Below are 18,125 nucleotides of genomic sequence, written 5' to 3' on the forward strand. Positions count from 1 at the left end.
GAACAATTAGGGCGTCAACCAGAGATGACGGCAACAAACGACACATTGAAAAGAGGTTGCCTGGTATGCTTTAAAGCAATGGGCAAAAACAAAAAACAAACCTCTATTGCTTTAGGTGCATCAGCATAAATCTACAATTTGAACTAACTTCCCTCTATAAGGCCTATCTTGCAGAATGTTGTGATCAATACTGAATCAAAAATATCTCAAGGACAGAAGTTTTATTTCCAGCATACTCTAGACTGATGTATAAAAATGGGAGGTCTACTTGTACATGGAACGACACAGCCTGTCTAAAGCTCTCCAAAATAATTTTTCTGATGAACAAGTGCAAAGATAAAAGCCAGAGAACATCTATTTCAATCTTTTTTTAGATTGAGAGATGTGAAATTACATGCGTGTCCTGAGGCCTCTGAATTCTCCCTAAGATTGTGCAGATAATTCTTATCTCAGTTTTTAAAAAATTTTGAATTTTCTCCCATTTAATTGGATTATGCTAAAAATGTAGCAAGTGGCACTCTGGATAAGATTGCTATGAGCAGCAGACTACTTTCTTTTTGAACAAATTCGGATAACTAAAAAAAAAATTCAAAAAAATAGAAAATACAACCACAATACAATTTAAAATACCCTTTTCATTTTAGAAACAAACTCACGACGCAAATCCGCCGCCTAATTACGTAAAACACAGACTGGGAAGCGCATCAAGCATATTATTTCATGATCTTCCCATTGTAATGCATGAAACGGAGGACTAAAATGTTTAACAGCATTCCATAACCACATTATCGGCTCTCTTCACTCCTCAGATGCAATGTTAAATTTCTCATGAATACCAAGCAGTAAAGATCTGATTAATAACTGAGAGCTGTGTAATACTGCCAGTCACCGTGGCTAATCAAGAAGAATGCCACATGATTAACCCATATTGAGGACTGTTCCTCAGGCAAAACACAGGAAAAATTAAAGTCATACATCTTCAGAATTCACTAAGGCGAGATTGTACCATTCGTCTCCTCAATCTACGAAGCTGACATGTTCCCCATCCGAATCCAAACCAACACTTTCAACTCGAGAAACACGTTTCAGGTTGCACAAGCCAACTTTTCCAATGATATACCATTGTTGTCGGTGTAGAAGAGACAGAAGAAGGGGGGCTTACCGATGCATACGTCAATTTTGCCCTTGATGGCGGCTTCATGGAGCGGAGTGTAATTCCAGTTGTCTCTGGCATTGGAATCGGCTCCTTGACAAAGCAACAAGCTGACCACCTCGGCGTGACCGAAGGAACAGGCGTTGTGTAGCGGGATCAAACCTCCATCGTCTTTTGTGTGCACATTCGCCCCCGTCTGCAGGAGATGTTCCACAACGTCTTTCCTTCCAAAACCTGCGAGACAAAAATGTCAGTTAATCAGGTTTACAACATGCATATCAGTCACGTCTAGCAAGAAAATCATTTTACACTAGTGTTGCTGTTCTTTCCATTGATTGCCAAATCTTATCTATGATTTTAGTCATGATATGAGAACCTGTTTCAACAGAAAACTGCTTTGTTTTGGTTTGTTTTGGTTACAGACTGAGAATACTATTGGATATGAAGAGGAAGGAAATAAACCGGTTTCCCACAATAGACCACAATGAAGTTTAATATGTGTGTACAAGGATCATTCAATCATTTTATTGATATAATGCATGCATTATAAGCATCCTAAAGAGGCAAATACCCTTCAGTGACATGCTTATTCCAACAAGAAATGTATTAGTTTACATTTAAAATAAAATATGTTTGGCAAGTACAGTTTTCCTTTCTGTGTGGACATATTTCCTACTGCAACAGGAAGCTGGGGCGGGACATATCAAATGGCTCCTTAATTTGTTTTAAAACTGCCCCTAATAAACCTAATGTAGTGGCTGCATTTACAAAGAGCATTTCTAGTTGAGCATAAAATGAAGAATGAACATGTATATAGAAATTTCAACATTATTATTATTAATTTGTAAAACAGTGTTTTGGCAGCTCTGGAGGATCACAGGTAACATGAGAGGGTTCGGTTTCAGTTTATCATACAATAATGCGAACCAAAGTAAACATGAATTTTGGACATTCGAGGACAAATTGTAACTTTATTACGATGTTTATTACTTTTATCGATCATCTCCCGGTGCACTGCGGTTCATTCAGCCTGTATGTTGAACTTTATTCACTTTCGGCAACACATCAAACGAAAACAAACACGAGCAGACCGATTTAGCTCGCGGAGTGGTTAACTTTCTACTAAATGTTGTATCCTGTTGGCTAACTTGGGCAAACTCTACTTTATTCCACTTGACCCCTTTTCCTTTAAACCCATCTTACCGTTTATTTAGCGAGATAAACCGTCTACCTGGCTGCTTTCCAGGTCGAGATTGATCGCAAACATTTATATATTTGTATTTACCTGCAGCGAAGTGAAGCGGGGTGGACTTGCGCCCGGCCATGTCCTTTGCGTTTACATTGACCGAATCCACCAGCCTCTTCACCCGAGACACGTCCCCATTCCTGCAGGCCTCAAATAGCTCCCTGAAAGCCCCACTCGTCCCGCAGACGCTGCCTCCAGGACTGGCACTACCGGAGTCGGGAGTGGAGCCCGCACTACTGCCCCCGCCGGTGGTAGACGAGCTAGTGCTGCTCGAGCTGGAGCTGCTACTGCTGCTGAGGAGCGGAGCAGGGATTTCTGCAGTGATCTCCGGATCCCCGATGCTTTCCGGCTCCCCACCAGCCGCAGAGACGCCGGTGTCTGTGGGTGATTCTGGAGGCGTGAGGGGACTGGGGTCGGGTCTTGGTGGGGAGGATAAGTTTTGTTGTTGTTGCTGCTGGGAAGTGCAACGAGACGTCGCCATTTTCGCACTCAAATCCCCCTCTGGCAGCGAAAACAGTTTGGGGAGAACTTCCGGGAAGTGTCAGAGTAAAACTTCCGCTTGCAAATGACCAAAACGGTCAAATATAATCCTCAAGTAGTTTATTATTGATTGGTATTTTGTATGTTTTGTACGTACTGTTTTTTACTGTTTGTTTTGTACGTACTGTAATCCTTGTTGTTTACTGCAATAAAAAAAATAAAAATAAAAAAATGTGTATACATATATATAATGTCTTATTACCATGGTAACCACAGTTTCCGCCAAGAAAAAATTCAGGGGAGACAATTTTGTTCTGAATATAATTAAGAGAAATGATAAACAAACACTCTGCAAAGTGTTATGTAGGGAAATCTGCCTAAATATCAACAATAATATGAAATAAAAAAATAAAAAAGCCTAAATATCAACAATAATATGAAATTAAAAATAAATAAATAAATAAATAAATATATATATATATATGAAATCAAAATAAAACAGTTTACCATATTAATAGACATTCCTGCTATTATTGTTGATGGTTTGTTTCCAATGCCTTCCTGATTAAAAAGTGCCTAAACCCCGCTAAAACCAGTTCTATGAGCAACCAAAACAGCTTAAATCAGAAACCATCTTAATCTGTATTTTTATTATTATTATTATTATTATTATTATTATTATTTTTACAGCAGGGATCAGTTCATATAGAGCATATTTTTCAAATATGTATAAAATAAGATCTGTGGTTCAAAAAAGTAATTCTGAAGGAATACAATAGTTGTATGATTCGTCAAGCACGTAACCCGTTTGTCTTTATCAGATCAACATACTTCTGTTTACAATATCGAATCCAAAATCATGGCTCAAAGTCTTGGATGTATTAGCAGCTGTTTATAAAAAACCTTGTTACTTATTCCCTAGACCCTCATTGGGCAACTCAACCATCACTGATCCAATATTGACAAAACAAAACAGCAAATTCCCCCTCTGTAACCGTCTGTTTTAACTTGTATTAGGCTAGTGAAAGTGATGACCTTCTGGGATCAGAGTTCTTTTTCTCAGCTGTTTGGAAATATTTGGTTGCTCAAGCTGAAACGCTAGCCCAGGATGAACGTTCACAGTTTTTGTGCTTGAGTATAAGGTTCTGCTTGTTTGATGCCTGTAACATTATAACAATATTTGTGTGAGAATCATGGAACTCTTATCTCACTGACAGTCCAACGTTACTGTTTACAAAGCTATTTGATTTTCTCCTCATGTCCAAGAGTACTAAAGTGTAATATATTGTCAAAATATCTATATCCACATCCTGGACCTAATTGAAAATCTGAGTTTCAAAATCTAATTTAAACCTGAAAATAATCAGAAAGTTTAGGGTTTTGAAAAATAAAGAAACAAAGACATTAGCTACATACGGTAGGTGAAAAACAGTATGTGAAAAGAGTAGAATGCCAGAATTCACAGTATTCATAAAACAGTAGGCAAAAAGTACCCAGATGACCTTCTTCTTCTGATGAGATTCTTAAGTCCACATCCAATAATAGACACTTTTCTATCCCATAAGGCCACAGAAGTGGACTTGTGAATGACAGTGATGCAACTTACACTGGTAGGTCACATGACAATGTCAATATTATGAATGTAGTACATCTGATCTGCGTCATACTACTATTCATACACAGAACATGCTTTTTTAACAGTTGTGAAGTAATTACTTATCCAGTAAAAGTACCTACTCAGAGAATATGCGATTTCGGACACAGCCATTTTGAAACTTGTGTTACATTTTTCAGTTAATCTTTTACCTTAATTTGTTATGCTAATCCTTTCTTGGGAGGAAATGCATTAAATTGTTTTAAATATATATACAGGAAGGGATCATATGTTCTGGAAGTTCTACAGCAGTTCCATTACCAGTTTTGACACCCTGCAGTGTCAATCACAGAGGTTCACAAATGACCCCCCCGCTGCCACTATACATATACTGATGTGCCTGCATAAGTGTCACATCAGCTGTCATTTAAGCATTCAGTGCTGTAACCCTGTCTGAAAATACTTTTCCAAGCACAATACTTCCAATTATTATCATTCAAATCAGTGTCAGCATGACTCCATTTGACCTCTTCTTGTCACCTTATATGTCTTACTGATTCAGAATGAACAAGCCTGAACAGCTGTTCTCCTGATAACCTTCTCTACAGTCTATTTTAGTTCACTATTTCACAACTCATGCGCCTAAAACAGCTTCTCCTTTTCTGCTGATTGTGGCTGTTTTTTGGCCCTATAATGTTCCAATGTTGGGATTCCTGTATCTGGATTTATCTATGGATTTTCCACACCATCTGCGCATCACTTGTGGCAGCAGTAGGATCAGGTATACTGCAGTCTCCCAATGTCTCCACGATGAAACTGAGTATAATTCTGACTCCTATATGATGAATGATTCTTTGAGCTTCGATTTGAATTAAATATAAAATATCATGTATTTGTTCATTTAAAAAAAACATGCCTTTTTAAAACTCTTAATAATGGAAATAAAATAATTAAAATAAACTCTTAATTATTAAAAGTATTTAAAAATACTTTTAATATTTTGTACATTTCTGCAATTCAGTATTCAGGCTTTTGTGTTCGATTTTTATGTGATATAATCCCATCCCAATCCCATTATGATCAAACACATATAAAAAATATTAAACACTAAGAAATAATCTTAATTTAAATGTATACATTAAAATGAATATAAATGGTTTAAAAAAGTATAAATTGCCGCATTCATACTTTTTTTCAGAATTCTGACTCATCTCGGAATTAAAAAAAAAAAAAATTCTCGCAACTGCAAATTTATATCATACAATTTGACTTTTCTCCCCCCTCAGAATTGTGAGAAAAAAAGTGAGATATAAACTTATAGATATAGAATTGCAATAAAAAAAGTGTGATAAAAGGTCACAAGAAACAACTTGACAACAACCATGGGTGTCATGAGTGCCTGTTCCCGAGACAACAGTACTTAACAACTTTCCTTTGCATTTTCAGCTTCAGTGCACAAAATTGAACACAGATACACAATTATCTTATTATGAATAATGCACTGAACAGAAAAAAAAAATCTACACTGGTCAATGTGAAAGCATGCAGAAGTTAGTGGGTTCATGTTTATGGGAGGAAAAGTGGTGGATATTTTTAAAACACAGTGGGGCCTACTGACCCCCTAGTCCTAGGAGTCACGAGACATGCCATTGATCACCATGGGTGCATGCATGCCCCTGTAACCTGCAATGATTGGTCCAAACAGGTAGTTCACGTGAACACGAGCTGATCGTCGGCAAAAATGTAATTTTGGGGCCGGGCGGGCCAGTACAGCTAGGAAGCTCGCACATGCCGCCGGATGCACATCAGCATGAGCGTATTACTCTAGTGAGCTGAAGCTGCATTCATTAACACAAAACACTGGGCTTGCTGAAGAAGTTTGAACCAGTTCAAATGCCGTAACACAGGTATGCATTCACTTATGCTCTCAATTTACGATCAATTTAAAGCGCAAACGAGGAACTACAAATTCACGCACTGAGTTGATTAGTGTTCCAGCACGCAGCGTTTTTTTTTTTAATCTAAGGGAGGGAGGAAACTTTTATTAAACACGGTCGTGCCCAAGGAAACGGCTACAAACCAGGAAGAGCATGATGCAGAGCAACAGATGATATTAGGCTTAAAGCTTTTAATAGACATAGAAAAGGAAAGCAATCTTGTATAACATTGGGATAAAAAATAAAATAATCAACGATTAAGAGAGGAGGGGTTGATCAGAAACAAAGGCAGCAGTGTGATATAGCGTGATGGTATGTTGGACCAGGGCGAAATTTGCAACTGCAAATGAGCTCCAACAGGTGCGAAACTATTTGATTCAAAAGCTGATTGCCATTGCCTATTATTTCAACTCACCATTTTCTGGTTTAATCTAAAGAAAATCTATCTCTCGCTTTACCCAGACAGACCAGAACAATGTTTCCTTGTTCCTGACTTTATATGTAACGTTATAAAAGCTAGTAGATGAGTGTTGTAACACGATTTTTTAAGCAATATTTGTCTCAGACTTTTTGAAATTATATTCCCATATTTGCCTAATACAAATTAAAGTTGTTTTGAAACGTATTGCTTATCTTTACATTGTGTAGATTAATGTCAAATTACAAAGAGTGCTGTTACAACCAACCCACTGCTGGACGTTTTAAATTGTGTACATGAGTTTATTGTGGTAATTACAGAATGTAGTGCTAAAAGATATTTAAATAGTTTAACATTGAATGGAAATTTAGAAACGAATACAGAACAAATACAGAAATAGACAAAACAAACTCTCAAATCTTAAAACATACCTGTGTATGGGTTAGTTATTCTAATTATTGTGGCAAATATAGGCCTGTATGCTACAATCTATATATGGGACCAATAGAAGTACACTGTAAAATAGTGTCAAGCCTCCCTATCTCCTCAGCCATGACATTTCTAGCAGATTTTCATGTAGATGAAACGCTTGTAGATGAGATGTTGTATGTTAATTTTTTTTTTCTTTCCTGTAAACCAATAATTATTAAACAGTCTTGCATCATCTACTCTAGAGTTGCTCAGATCTTGCTCTGGAGGGCCAATGGCCTGCGTAGTTTAGCTTCAACCCTGATCAATCACTCCTGAACAAGCTAATCAAGGTCTTCAGGATCACCACCGGTAGGTGAGTTTGATCAGGGTTTTAGGTAAACTCAGCATGGATAACTTTTCAAGTAATCCCAAAGACATTGGTTTTGCTGGTTCAGGTGTGTTTAATTAGATGCAAGATGGGGCCGACGCTGATGGCTGCCTCCGTGGCGTGCTCCGCAGTTGTTTTTATGTTTTTGTTAGTTTGTCCTGTCTTTAGTTATATCCCTGCAATCAGTTTCACCAGAGACGAATTGCTGGACATTCGGAAGTACACACCACCCGATATTTCACCGGTTTTCGACTATTCTGATGTTTTGCTGGACATTGTAGTCAGGGGAGCTGCAGCACTGATCAAACGCTTCAGGACGCGCAGACGGGGGAAGAGAGCCGGCGCGCTCGTGAAGCTCAGGCAGCGCGGATTCAGAACGCCGTTGCCAAGCATCCATCTGGCAAATCTCCGCTCTCTACCCAACAAAACGGACGAGCTCCTTCTGCTCTCCCGGACAAATAAGGATTTTTCAAACTCTGCTGCTCTGTGTTTCACGGAAACCTGGCTGAAAGACGCCATTCCGGACAGCGCGTTGAGTCTGCCGGGCTTTCAGCTGTTTAGAGCAGATCGCGACGCAGAATCAACGGGGAAATCGCGCGGCGGCGGGACATGCTTTTACATCAATGAGAGGTGGTGTACAGATGTAACTGTGTTAAAGAAGATGTGCTGTCCAGATCTAGAAGTGCTCTTCATTAACTGTAAGCCATTCTAACAGACAGCACATCACATGTCCCACCAGAGACAGTAATATATTGGATCACTGTTACACCACAATAAAGAATGCATATCACTCTGTTCCACGGGCAGCTTTGGGGCTCTCTGATCACTGTTTGGTTCATCTTATACCGACCTACAGGCAGAAACTGAAATCAGCTAAACCTGTATTAAGGACTGTAAAAAGATGGACTAATGAAGCAGAGCAGGATTTACAAGCTTGTTTTGACCTCACTGATTGGAGTGTTTTTGAAGCTGCTGCCACCGATCTGGACGAGCTCACAGAGACTGTAACATCTTATATCAGTTTCTGTGAAGACATGTGCATTCCTACCAGGACTCATTTAACTTACAACAATGACAAACCATGGTTCACTGCAAAACTCAGACAGCTCCGTCAGGCCAAAGAAGATGCTCACAGGAAGGGGGATAATGTCTTGTATAAACAGGCTAAATACACACTGGAAAAGGAGATCAGAGTGGCAAAGAGGAATTATTCGGAAAAAATAAGGACTCAGTTCACTTCCAGCGACTCGGCATCAGTGTGGAAAAGTCTAAAAGAAATCACCAATTACAAGACACCATCCCCCAGCACTGTGGAGAATCAACACCTGGCAGACGATCTGAACGAGTTCTACTGCAGGTTTGAAAAAACACCCCACACCCGCCCTGAACACCTCTCCACACAACCATTCACACCTCCAGCAACCCCCCTCTCCCCCACACCTGCAATTCAGATCAGTGAAGACGAGGTGCGCCAGGTCTTCCGGAAGCAGAAAAGGAAAAAAGCACCAGGCCCAGACTGTGTTACACCAGTCTGTCTGAAATCCTGTGCTGACCAGCTGGCCCCCATCTTCACACAGATCTTCAACAGATCACTGGAGCTGTGCGAAGTCCCTTCATGCTTCAAACGCTCCACCATCATCCCCGTCCCAAAGAAACCCAAAATTACGGGACTTAATGACTACAGACCTGTGGCTCTAACGTCTGTGGTCATGAAGTCTTTTGAAAAACTGGTGCTGGCCCACCTGAAGGACATCACTGGACCCTTGCTGGATCCTCTTCAGTTTGCCTACAGAGCAAACAGGTCTGTGGACGATGCAGTTAACATGGGACTGCATTATGTTCTGCAACATCTAGACAGACCAGGGACTTATGTGAGGATCCTGTTCGTGGACTTCAGCTCGGCCTTTAACACTATCATCCCAAACCTCCTCCTGCCCAAACTATCTCAGCTCTCCGTGCCCACCTCCGTCTGTCAGTGGATCAACAGCTTCCTGACAGACAGGCAGCAGCTAGTGAGGCTGGGAAAATACACATCCAGCACCCGTATAACCAGCACTGGAGCTCCTCAGGGTTGTGTTCTCTCCCCACTGCTCTTCTCCCTCTACACCAACGACTGCACGTCTAAAGACCCCTCTGTCAAGCTCCTGAAGTTTGCAGACGACACCACACTCATCGGCCTCATTCAGGACGGTGACGAGTCTGCTTACAGACAGGAGGTCGAGCAGCTGGCTGTCTGGTGCAGTCTCAACAACTTGGAGCTCAACACGCTCAAAACTGTGGAGATGATCGTGGACTTCAGGAGAAACCCCCCTGCACTCCCCCCACTCACCATCATGGACAGCACTGTGACTGCAGTGGAGTCATTCAGGTTCCTGGGCACCACAATCTCTCAGGACCTGAAGTGGGACACTCACATTGACTCCATTGTGAAAAAGGCCCAGCAGAGGTTGTATTTCCTTCGCCAGCTGAGGAAGTTCAACCTGCCACAGGAGCTGCTGAAACAGTTCTACTCCGCCATCATTGAATCCATCCTCTGCACTTCTATAACTGTCTGGTTCAGCTCAGCTACCAAATCTGACCTCAGAAGACTACAGAGGGTAGTCCGGACTGCTGAGCGAATCATTGGTACAACCCTCCCTTCTCTCCAAGAACTGTACTTATCCAGAGTGAGCAAAAGGGCTGGCAGAATCACTCTGGACCCCTCACATCCAGCACACTCCCTCTTTGAACTGTTGCCATCTGGTCGACGCTACAGAGCACTGAGCACCTGAACGGCCAGACACAGGAACAGTTTCTTCCCTCAGGCGATCCATCTCATGAACACTTAACAATAAGTGTGGAACACACACTATTTATTCACTCATACACTTATTTATCTAACACTCATACTCAGTCTACACCTCAAATTTGCACATAATATACAGTACCTGTACATACAAAACTGTCTATTGTAATATACCTGCACATACAACTGTCAATTTATATATTTTTATTCCTTATTTACTTGTTCTATTTTTTTTATTATCTGTGTTTTTTGTTCTGTCACTGTCATTCTGTTACACTGTGGAAGCTTCTGTCACGAAAACAAATTCCTCGTATGTGTAAACATACCTGGCAATAAAGCTCATTCTGATTCTGGTTCTGATTCTGATTCTAGAGCTGGAGCTAAACTCTGCAGTGCTGTGGCCCTACAGGAACTGAGTTTTAAGATCCCTGGGTTAAACTGCTAGTGTTACAGCTCACCCCGTGTTACAATACTCAGCAGTCTAAAAAAATTAAGGTCTTTTCTAAACAAAATTTCCCTTTTTAGTGACTCTTAGATTGTATTTCGTCAGATAATCAAGTTCTTTGTCTTTTAAAAAAATTTGAATGAAATGTTTTACAAATTATGAACACTAGAGGGTGCTCAATATCTTTTGTAGTTCAGTCTCTGGTTCTCCATCTGCTGCTCCATATCCCCACTCCGGCCTCCAGCTAAGATAAACTTGTTTGACCCACTTGCTGCAATCTTTTGCGTAATGTTTAATTATTTGATTCTCAGTCTATATTAAGCCCTGTTTGCTGTGCATAATGATTGAATTATTTTATACAGAGAATATATGTTAAGGATTTCATATTAAAGTACAAGTGTGAAATTTGAATTAGTCAAATATGGGAAGATTTCATCAGCTTTAAACCAACATTCACAGACCTTTCTAACTGTATTAATGTGGTTATTGATATACATTTCTGCATTTTCAGTGCACGTGGCTGCCGTCCCAACGAACCCACCATGCCAATTGAACTCGCCATGCCGATTTATCTGACAAATGAAGAGTTCCTGAACCCAAGGTTGTCTAAATACAGCAGGCCCTTGCGGCCATGTCTACACCAGTGTCAAAGTGCCAAACTTAGTTTTGGCTCTCCTAGGGAGCAGTCGGGGTCAAATGGGGCCAGCGCACCCATGGCGATACCTGGCTGGGCCAAAAAACGAGTATCTTTTGCTGATCACAAGGGCCTCGCCCTGACAATGGTGAAGATCTTTTCTGAATTTGATGATCCCATTGATGTCCCAACCAATATCGTGCGGTTTTTTAGCTCTTCACTGACACTGCCAGAAGGGAAGGACAGGTTAACCCTCGACTTTGACCAGCCGTCTGCAGATTACTTAAAGTTTCGTCAACGTATAGAAAATGAAAACATCTGCCTCGAACACTGCATGCTTCAGGAAAAATCTATAGCAGGCACGGTCAAAGTCAAAAACCTTTCCTTTGAGAAGGCCGTTAAGCTTCGCATTACGTTTGACACTTGGAAAAGTCACACAGACATAGAATGCCAGTACGTAAAGGACACTTACACCGGCTCAAACCGTGATACCTTTTCATTCGAGGCTACTTTGCCTGATCAGGTGCCTCCACATGAACGCATTGAGTTTGCCATTTGCTATGAGGTCAATGACGTAATGCTCTGGGATAACAACCAAGGACAGAATTACAGAATCGTTCAATCAGCACTAAAGAAGAATTCAAATGACTTGATCGGTGACCATCAGCGATATGGTGTGTGTGATTGGGACGTTCATTTTGACCGATACGGCAGCCCCAGATGCTCTCGTGGAATCTTTCCCAATTGGCCAAGCTATGCTGGATATGAAGACATTGGTCCGTATTACTGAGAACCTGCTTTCGGGGCAGTTTATCCTGCATACATATCCATCAGACATTGTGATAAATGCCTCTTTAAAAAAAAACAGCAACTTTGACGTTGTTCTTTGACTAAGGGCCTGTTGGACTGTGAAGCCATATGGACACTTGAGATGTTTATTGTCAATAATATTGGATTATATTGTGCAATAGGATGAGTTATGTTTTTAAAAATACTGTTCATGGTGCTATACAAATGTAATTATGAGGGTAAATTTGTTTGTTTTCCAGTGCCTGTCAAATGCATTGATGCTAGTTTCTGTGCAGGGTTGTGTGAAAGTTCTCGAGGTTGATTTTGGGTTTGCGTGGAGCTTTTTAAAATGATAGTGTTAATTAAGTCTAGGTAAATCTGCAGGCCAGTATATGCTAAACTGTAAATCATGATAATAAAATTTCAGTTGAAATGAGCTTCTTTCTTGAGAGCAAAAATCGTTTTGATATGAAAAACCTTGTTAAGAGCAAAGACAGAATGATCCAAAAAGAAATCGGTGTTTTTCCCAGATGTGAGACCAGAGTTGAACTGGATATATGGATATATGTATGCAAATTATTTCATGTTTTTGTTCTTTCCTGAACAGCTCATTTTTAATGTAAAACTCTAAAAGTATTTACATTTCTGTATTTTAATTGACTATGACTGATTCTCACTATGATTGACTGCACAACAGGATTATGATATTAGTGGTGCAAGTTAATATGAAATGTGTATCATTTGTTCAAGGTAATGTATGCACTGTAATTTGTTGTTTAATTTCTTGTCACCCATTTTAAATTGCATTGTTTGAGTGTGAATACAGGTTTGCCAGAACCACTTTAAAGACATTGTAAAAAAAAAAAAAAGTTCTCTCAATGGTATTAGGTATGTTCATTATTTGCAATTTAATGCAATGTTTTAAATGTTCATAGTCATTGAAACTTCAAATAAAGTATTGGAGCAAAAAATACTTATCTGACTTATCCTCTCTGTAGAAGTAGAAGGACAACATAAAGTTGTGGTAAGACATGTTTGTCATGACCTATAGTGTCAAGTCAACACTGTTTAAATGTTTGAATTTGTCATGTTTGGATGCCAAAATTAATACACTTTTTTTTTTTTTATAACTAGCATTACCAAGGAAAAATTATATATATAGATAATATTGCAAGTGTTAATACTTCTTGTCTTAGTTGTCTCTGCATATTAACCTCAGATAGGAGAATGCACACAAATTACGCACTTTGAGAAAATGTTTATTTTGGAATTATCTGAAGGGGGCTTTTGTTTTTCTTTAATAACGCGTACGTAAACAATATAACCATGAATAAACTGTTGTAACAAAAATTAAGTAAATAAATAAATAGTATGGGGCTTTTATCCTACAATTGTTCGACCTTTGCAATGACGACTTCCTGTGGACTTAGAAACGTCAGGTCGGCTTGTGTTACTTGGCTCACGTTTAAGAAACTGTAGCTAATTAGAAGTTTAGGTCTTTGCATACAGGGGCTAATTTTAAGTACAATGTACAAAAAAAGAAACTTGAGATATATAGACAATCATTTAGGGTTGTAATAATTCGACAGGAGCGGATTACATAAGAGACACCTAGCGTGAACGCGCGAAACCAGATGTGAGTGTTTGTGAAATTACCTAAATTGTCAAAACTGATGGAGTCGCAGAAGAAGAGCGGTCAACCTGCAAATGAGACTTCAACGTCTGAGGAGGATAAAGAGGAGCAATGCTGCGCTAATGTGAGTGTCTAAACACTGACAGTCTAGTTTTAGTGACTGTCGGTAATATTATTGACAGTAATGTTTATGAGTATTGCTCTGGCTAAGTAATGAAAGGCAGCCATTCTGTTTTATGCATAATATTTGATTATATTTTTGTGGGAGTTTCAATCACCATAATTTATAGTACAGGTCAAATACTTTTGTGGTAAATTACTAAATTAGTTAGAAGTGTTAGAAACGTTGTCAGTAATTAGTGACCTTGTTGTGTGATTTTAACAAGATGTGACGAAATATTTCTCCCACATATATGATTGCTGTGTTAAATTTCAGAGTGTCAGCTTATGTTAGGTGTTGTTTTAACTCATATTTAGCACAAATATGTATTATTTAGTTGCTTTTAACTGTTGAGGAATAGTTCACCCAAAATGTAAATTTGCCAAATAAAATGTATTAACCCTCAGGTCATCGAAAAAATATATGAGTTTGTTTCTTGTTGCTCACCAATGGATCCTCTGCAGTGAATGGGTGCCATCAGAATAAAACTGCTGATAAAAACACCACAATAATCCACAAGTAATTCACACGACTCCAGTCTATCATTTAATGTCTTGTGAAGTGAAAAGCTGCTGTTTGTAATAAACAAATCCATCATCAAGATGTTTTTAATTTCAGGCCGTCGCTTCTGGCCAAACTGGAGTTGTGTGGATTACTTGTGGATTATTGTGGTGTTTTTATCAGCTGTTTGGAGACTTATTCTGACGGCACCCATTCACTGCAGAGGACGTAATGCTAAATTTCTCCAAATCTGTTCTGATGAAGAAACAAATGCATCAACATATAAGGATGAGACAACACTAACACTAAACAACTAAACAATGTTTCAATTTCTTTTCTCACATTTAGACTTCCTGTGAAGAAAATGAGAAGCAGGAGCCTTCATCACCAAAACAAGGAGATTTCAGTGATCCAGTATATAAAGAGATCGCAATGGCAAACGGCACCATCAACCGAATGAACAGAGATCAGCTGTGTGCAAAATGTGCTGAGCTGAAGCTTGACACACGGTACTGAGAGTTTTTATTTTTTACATTTGTTTTACCTGCCATTTACTCCAAATGTACTCATACAATCATTTCTTTTCAGGGGAGTTAAGGATGTCCTGAAGAAACGCCTAAAAAGTTACTACAAAAGGCAAAAACTGATGCATTCAGCTGCTGCAAATGGGAACATTGATGTATATTTTGACTACATCTGTGTGGTGGATTATGAAGCAACATGTGAAGAGAATAACACACCTGACTACCTGCATGAAATCATTGAGTTTCCCATGGTGTTGATCGACACACACACCTTGGAGATTGTGAGTTGGTGAGGGAACGGTCTGGCACATGTGTGCTTGATTCTTGCCAGGCAAACATGATATCATACAGTGTATTTAGTGAACTGTTTTAGGATTGATCTGCTAGTTGTGAAAAAATGATTTTATCTTGTGCCAAAATTAATCATGATAGATCTTCACAAAGCCACAGTGATTGTTAAGCCCATGAACACTAACACACTTATTTCGTTTGTAATCCCATTTCTATCATTACAGGTAGACTCATTTCAGGAGTATGTAAAGCCAGTGGTGAACCCACAGCTCTCTGAGTTTTGTGTAAAACTTACCGGAATCACACAGGCAAGATATATGAACTGCTTACTGAATTAAAAAACAATTTAAGATATATTCAATAATACCAGTCAAAAGTTTGAGGTTTTTTGTTTAAAGACATTATTATATTACAGTTTCAAAAGTTTCTTTTTCAAATTAATGCCGTTCTTTTGAATTTTCTATTAATCAAAGACTGATAAGCATTGATAGTAAGAAATGTTTCTTGAGCTCCAAAGCAGTATATTAGAATGATTTCTGAAGCATCATGTGACACTGAAGACTGCTTAAAATGTAGCTTTGCCATCATAGGAATAAATTGCATTAAAAAAGAAGATAAAAAAATATATGTAAAGAAATTAAATTATAATATTTCACATTTCAGCATTTTTATTCAGCACTTAATGTAATTACTTTTTTATTACTATATTATTGATCAAATAAATGCAGCCTTGGTAAGCATAAAGAGCCTTTGTTCAAAAATATGAAAATGTTACTGACCCCAAACTTTTGAACAGTAGTTTATTTCATGTGCCATCTATATAGTTACATGTTTTAGTCTAAAATTGAATGGAAAGCAATTGCTCAAACTCTTTAATTTTTGTTTCTTCTTTTTTTTTAGAAAACGGTGGATGAAGCGGAAACATTCCATCAGGTTTTAAAGCGAGCAGTTTCCTGGCTACAGAAAAAAGAACTTGGCACAAAGTACAAATATACATTTTTGACAGATGGGTAAGGATGAAACAGATATTTTAAGCATGACTAATGAAATTTAAGATGCAGAACAAAATACACTGTACAGCTCACTATCTTGTCTGTGTAGGTCATGGGACATGGGAAAATTTCTTCATACCCAGTGCAAACTGAGTTGCATCAGATACCCACCGTTTGCCAGAAAATGGATCAATATCAGAAAGTCTTATGGAAACTTTTATAAGGTTTGTTTTCATGTTCATTTTCCTTATGATTCCTTACAAAGTCACAGAAAGAAAAATCGGAATGAAAACATTTGTAATTGAATGTAAATCAGGATACTTTAAAGCTGAGTATCTGATGTTTTAAATAAGAAGTTGGCTTTGGATTTCTACATTTGAAAAAATTCTGAGATTTTCATGAGTCTCATGCTTGTTTCTTTCAGGTTCCTCGTACTCAGACAAAACTAATCTGCATGCTGGAGAATCTTGGTATGCAGTATGACGGACGTCCCCACTGTGGTCTAGATGACTCCCGCAACATTGCCAGAATTGCCATTCACATGCTGAAGGACGGCTGTGAGCTGCGGGTGAACGAGTGTTTGCATTCAGGAGAACCACGGAGCGTGCCTATCTCTGCCCCTATTGAAGGAGCCCCAGCACCTCAAACCCCCAAGAAAAGAAACTAAAATGATCATTTGAAAGACTCTTTCCCAAAAACAACATTGCTTAATGTGGACAAATATGAAAACCTGTCTCAATGTGAATGTAAGATAATTGGGACAAACTAATATGGGTTTTCTTAAAATTGTTCCAGTAATGTGCACAGTTTCTTTTCTGCAAAAGTTTACACCATAGCGGATCAGGGTTTGGATCAGTGGGGTGAGGCTGAGCTTGCACTTTACTGCAAATTGGGTTTATGTAGTGTATTTTGAAACTTGCTCCTGATAAACTGAAACAATAGTTTCAGGCAAAAGGCTTTTTTTCAAGCCTAACTGATAGGTGATTAATACTTGCAATACTGCTTTGCATTGCTTTTTTAATTCATGTTGCACATCCAATGAAAAACTCAATTTGTATTCATTTGTCAATAAACATTTTTTATGACGCCACTGTACAATATTATTTTAATAAGAGATATCATTTTATATGTTATTCCTATTTGCTTAAGATCCGATTTTCAAGTGTATTACATTTTTGTTAGTTAAACTCTTGTGTACTCGGGTACTTTGCACCTTAATAGTCTATGCAAAGTTTAGATATGTTTTGGTTATGCAACAAGATTGGTCAACACAAAGTTCACCCTGTTTCTGGCCACCATATCTAGTTTTCCAAGGCCATGCAATAACAGACAATTAAGAATGAACTGTTAACGCAATCACATTTATTCTAATGTACTGATTTTGTTTTAAAATGTTTTATTAGTGCATGTAATTATGTAATTTCTCTTACTTTCTAATGTTAATATTTCGGTTCTGATTAAGAGACACGTTAGTTTAGCAAAAGTAATGCAGCTGCGCATCATGTCCAGTAGATGGCGTCAAATAACACTTCTCTGTAAATAATTGTAAACAACAAATAAGGAGACAGGCGGGCTTATTCGCATGAATTTGGTTTATGTTTCACTTATCTATTATGTATTTTGTATTTCTTTCCAGTTTGCTTGTACAAAGACTAAAGTCCTTTTCATATCTTAGGCAAACAGGATCCAGCTGTATCTCATGTGATGTTTTAGATTAGAAGCAAGTTATTATTTACATTGGGTG

General features: G+C 38.6%; 3 protein-coding genes across 4 annotated transcripts; 2 read left to right on the forward strand and 1 right to left on the reverse strand.

The window, feature by feature from the left end:
* Window positions 1-1,120: 1,120 nt before the first annotated feature.
* Window positions 1,121-2,950, reverse strand: LOC107750382 (tankyrase-1-like; the record flags this gene model as incomplete). Its single annotated transcript, XM_016565751.1, has 2 exons — window positions 2,439-2,950; window positions 1,121-1,387 (listed from the first exon to the last, which is right to left on the reverse strand). Coding segments are annotated over exons 1-2 (709 nt in total), but the record flags the coding sequence as incomplete, so codon positions are not given.
* A 3,218-nt stretch (window positions 2,951-6,168) lies between these two features.
* Window positions 6,169-13,247, forward strand: LOC107750451 (protein phosphatase 1 regulatory subunit 3B-like). 2 transcript variants are annotated; one of them, XM_016565830.1, is made up of 2 exons: window positions 6,169-6,380; window positions 11,369-13,247. In XM_016565830.1, the coding sequence occupies exon 2, from the start codon at window positions 11,400-11,402 to the stop codon at window positions 12,279-12,281; it is 882 nt and encodes a 293-aa protein (XP_016421316.1). In that variant the 5' UTR covers window positions 6,169-6,380; window positions 11,369-11,399; the 3' UTR covers window positions 12,282-13,247. The 2 variants fall into 2 exon arrangements, with proteins under 2 accessions (XP_016421316.1, XP_016421310.1); XM_016565824.1 differs by lacking the exon at window positions 6,169-6,380 and adding an exon at window positions 6,438-6,770.
* A 440-nt stretch (window positions 13,248-13,687) lies between these two features.
* LOC107750469 (3'-5' exoribonuclease 1-like) lies at window positions 13,688-17,468 on the forward strand. Its single transcript, XM_016565840.1, has 7 exons — window positions 13,688-14,037; window positions 14,923-15,083; window positions 15,163-15,379; window positions 15,614-15,697; window positions 16,290-16,399; window positions 16,491-16,605; window positions 16,806-17,468. The coding sequence occupies exons 1-7, from the start codon at window positions 13,954-13,956 to the stop codon at window positions 17,046-17,048; spliced, it is 1,014 nt and encodes a 337-aa protein (XP_016421326.1). The 5' UTR covers window positions 13,688-13,953; the 3' UTR covers window positions 17,049-17,468.
* Window positions 17,469-18,125: the final 657 nt, after the last annotated feature.

Source organism: Sinocyclocheilus rhinocerous, unplaced genomic scaffold (assembly GCF_001515625.1).
Source record: "Sinocyclocheilus rhinocerous isolate Xijiao unplaced genomic scaffold, SAMN03320098_v1.1 scaffold882, whole genome shotgun sequence".
Taxonomy (NCBI): Eukaryota; Metazoa; Chordata; class Actinopteri; order Cypriniformes; family Cyprinidae; genus Sinocyclocheilus; species Sinocyclocheilus rhinocerous.

What these genes read in the sequence shown, in the direction of transcription:
- LOC107750469 (XM_016565840.1), top strand. Translation starts at nt 13,954, where the DNA reads ATGGAGTCGCAGAAGAAGAGCGGTCAACCTGCAAATGAGACTTCAACG. An exon ending in GAGCTGAAGCTTGACACACG is followed by an intron (nt 15,084 to 15,162) that starts GTACTGAGAGTT and finishes ATTTCTTTTCAG; the next exon opens with GGGAGTTAAGGATGTCCTGA. An exon ending in CTTATGGAAACTTTTATAAG is followed by an intron (nt 16,606 to 16,805) that starts GTTTGTTTTCAT and finishes TGTTTCTTTCAG; the next exon opens with GTTCCTCGTACTCAGACAAA.